Genomic DNA, 3,502 nt, shown 5'->3' on the forward strand with positions numbered 1-3,502 from the left:
GCGTCCAAAGCCCGCCAAGCCCAGGCTGAGAGCTCTAGGACTTATTAGAGTAATATTTTAAACAAAACCTCGACAGACATAAACTCAAAGGAAGCCGTGCGCTCCTTAAGTCAAAGGCATCTGTTCTGATCGCTGCGCTCGGTTTGCTGTTTGTAACCAGCGTTAAGAGCAGGATTTTTAAACATGAAAATGGATAAAAGAAAAGAAAAGCTAAGTCCCGGGGTCCGCCGACTCCTATTCATTATCTCCAACAGCATATGGGACCATTCTCCTACTAGTCCTCGCCCTTTCTTCCGCAAAAGGAAAAGCAACCAAGCCTGTCCCGCTTCACAGCACACCCAGTCTTTGTGCCTGAGCCTTGCTTCTTCCACCACTACTACTTCCTCCTCCTCCCGCCCCCGCCTCCTCCCGCCTGCCGCGGACTTTCGCTCAGGGCGGCAGGCAGCGGGCGCCCTTTGCGCCGGGAAGCCAGAGCCGCGATTGGGCGACGGTCCCTGAGCCTCCAGTTCCGCGTCGGTTTCAAGGCTCCTCCCTCCTGGTGAAAGACAGACTGCGGGGCGCCTGGAAACCGGTCCGAGGGCGCGCGCGAGAGAGGAGAGCGAGCGAGTTGAGGGATTGACACAAATGGTCAGGCGGCGGCGGCGGAAAAGGAGGCGGAGGCCCAGGGGGGAGTCGAGGCCGCTGGGCTGCGGAGAGTTGCGCGCTCTACGCGGCCGCGGCCACTAGCGCTGCGCCGCCAGCCGGGAACCAGCGAGCCAAAGGCCAGGAAGGCCGGACGCGACCCCGGCGCGCCGGAGCCACCCTGGCTCTCCCCGCCGCCCACGCTTCATGAATCGCAAGTTTCCGCGGCAGCGGCGGCTGCGGGACGCGGAGCAGGAGCCGGGTGAGCGGGCTGAGCGCGGCTCGGGCTCGACGGAGGGCACCGGCGCGGAGGAGATCTCCCCGGTCGCAGGGGAAGCCGCAGCCGGCTGCGCCACTGCCAGCCTCAGCCGGGCGGCGCCAAGAAAGGAGCCGAGAAAGTATGGCTGAAGAGGAGGCGCCTAAGAAGTCCCGGGCCGCCGGCGGCCGCGCGAGCTGGGAACTTTATGCCAGGGCGCTCCCGGCTGGACGGGTGGCGGAGGGGAGCGGGGACGCGGGCAGCCGTCGCCAACGCCGCCCCCCAGCTGACTCTGGACGCTTGGCGCGCCGGCTCCTGCTACTGCTTTGGCTGCTGGAGGCTCCACTGCTGCTGGGGGTCCGAGGGCAGGCGGTGGGCCAGGGGCCGGGCCAGGGGCCCGGGCCGGGGCAGCAGCCCCCGCCGCCGCCGCCTCAGCAGCAGCAGAGCGGACAACAGTACAACGGCGAGAGGGGCATCTCCATCCCGGACCACGGCTACTGCCAGCCCATCTCCATCCCGTTGTGCACGGACATTGCGTACAACCAGACCATCATGCCCAACCTTTTGGGCCACACGAACCAAGAGGATGCGGGCCTCGAGGTGCACCAGTTCTACCCCTTGGTGAAGGTGCAGTGCTCGGCGGAACTCAAATTCTTCCTGTGCTCCATGTACGCGCCCGTGTGCACCGTGCTGGAGCAGGCTCTGCCGCCCTGCCGCTCCCTGTGTGAGCGCGCGCGCCAGGGCTGCGAGGCGCTCATGAACAAGTTCGGGTTCCAGTGGCCCGACACGCTCAAGTGCGAGAAGTTCCCGGTGCACGGCGCCGGCGAGCTGTGCGTGGGCCAGAACACGTCGGACAAGGGCACCCCAACGCCCTCGTTGCTGCCGGAGTTCTGGACCAGCAACCCTCAGCACGGCGGCGGGGGGCACCGTGGCGGCGGCTTTCCGGGGGGCGCCGGCGCGTCGGAGCGAGGCAAGTTCTCGTGCCCGCGCGCCCTCAAGGTGCCCTCCTACCTTAACTACCACTTCCTGGGGGAGAAAGACTGCGGTGCGCCCTGTGAGCCGACCAAGGTGTACGGGCTCATGTACTTTGGACCGGAAGAGCTGCGCTTCTCGCGCACCTGGATCGGCATCTGGTCAGTGCTGTGCTGCGCCTCCACGCTCTTCACGGTGCTCACGTACCTGGTGGACATGCGGCGCTTCAGCTACCCGGAGCGGCCCATCATCTTCCTGTCTGGCTGCTACACGGCAGTGGCCGTGGCCTACATCGCCGGCTTCCTGCTGGAGGACCGAGTGGTGTGTAATGACAAGTTTTCCGAGGATGGGGCGCGCACAGTGGCGCAGGGCACGAAGAAGGAGGGCTGCACCATCCTCTTCATGATGCTCTACTTCTTTAGCATGGCCAGCTCCATCTGGTGGGTGATTCTGTCTCTCACCTGGTTCCTGGCAGCGGGCATGAAGTGGGGTCACGAAGCCATCGAGGCTAACTCGCAATATTTTCACCTGGCCGCCTGGGCCGTGCCGGCCATCAAGACCATCACCATCCTGGCGCTGGGCCAGGTGGATGGCGACGTGCTGAGCGGGGTATGCTTCGTGGGGCTCAACAATGTGGACGCGCTGCGCGGCTTCGTGCTGGCGCCACTCTTCGTGTACCTGTTCATCGGCACGTCTTTCCTGCTGGCCGGCTTTGTGTCGCTCTTCCGCATTCGCACCATCATGAAGCACGACGGCACCAAGACGGAGAAGCTGGAGAAGCTCATGGTGCGCATCGGCGTTTTCAGCGTGCTTTACACGGTGCCGGCCACTATCGTCATCGCCTGCTACTTCTATGAGCAGGCCTTCCGGGACCAGTGGGAGCGCAGCTGGGTGGCCCAGAGCTGCAAAAGCTATGCCATCCCCTGCCCCCACCTCCAGGCGGGTGGAGGCGCCCCGCCGCACCCGCCCATGAGCCCAGACTTTACAGTCTTTATGATCAAGTACCTTATGACGCTGATCGTGGGCATCACGTCAGGTTTCTGGATCTGGTCCGGCAAGACCCTCAACTCCTGGAGGAAGTTCTATACTAGGCTCACCAACACCAAACAGGGAGAGACCACCGTCTGAGACCCGGGTCTCAGCCCATTCCCAGCCGTCGGCTTCGTCGTCCCAGCCACCCCCATAAAGCTGGCCCCGTGGAAACCTTGCCACACCTGGGAACTTGAGGCTTCTTCACTAGCCATTCACTTTTCTCAGTCTCCTTTTAACAACACACGTCCTGCAAAAGCTTCTGTCCCTGGGGGCAAACGGACTGGAGGGCCCAACCACAGCAGGGGGGATAGACAGACCTCTCTCTCTCATTCCAACACTCTGGTACTAGGACTGTACGCTTTTATGATTGTAAATAGCCTGTGTAAGATTTTTGTAAGTATATTTGTATTTAAATGACGACCGATCACGCGTTTTTCTTTTCTTTCTCTTCCCTTTTTTTTTTGGTTTTGTTTAAATTTTAATTATTTAGGGCCGTTTAACCATTTGCGGCTTTTCTTTCTTTCCCTCTTCAAAGTACTGCAGAGTCAAAACCGGAGCTCGCGGTGCTCTCGCTTGTTGGGGCGCGCCCCTTCCTGCGGCTGTCGGCTGTCGGATGCGTCT

General features: G+C 61.9%; 1 protein-coding gene across 1 annotated transcript; it reads left to right on the plus strand.

Moving 5' to 3' along the window:
* Positions 1–461: 461 nt before the first annotated feature.
* Positions 462–3,298, plus strand: FZD1 (frizzled class receptor 1). The gene has a single exon (XM_002927753.4). The coding sequence runs from the start codon at positions 1,022–1,024 to the stop codon at positions 2,975–2,977; it is 1,956 nt and encodes a 651-aa protein (XP_002927799.2). The 5' UTR covers positions 462–1,021; the 3' UTR covers positions 2,978–3,298.
* Positions 3,299–3,502: the final 204 nt, after the last annotated feature.

The sequence above is a fragment of the Ailuropoda melanoleuca genome, chromosome 1 (genome assembly GCF_002007445.2).
Source record: "Ailuropoda melanoleuca isolate Jingjing chromosome 1, ASM200744v2, whole genome shotgun sequence".
Lineage (NCBI taxonomy): Eukaryota > Metazoa > Chordata > Mammalia > Carnivora > Ursidae > Ailuropoda > Ailuropoda melanoleuca.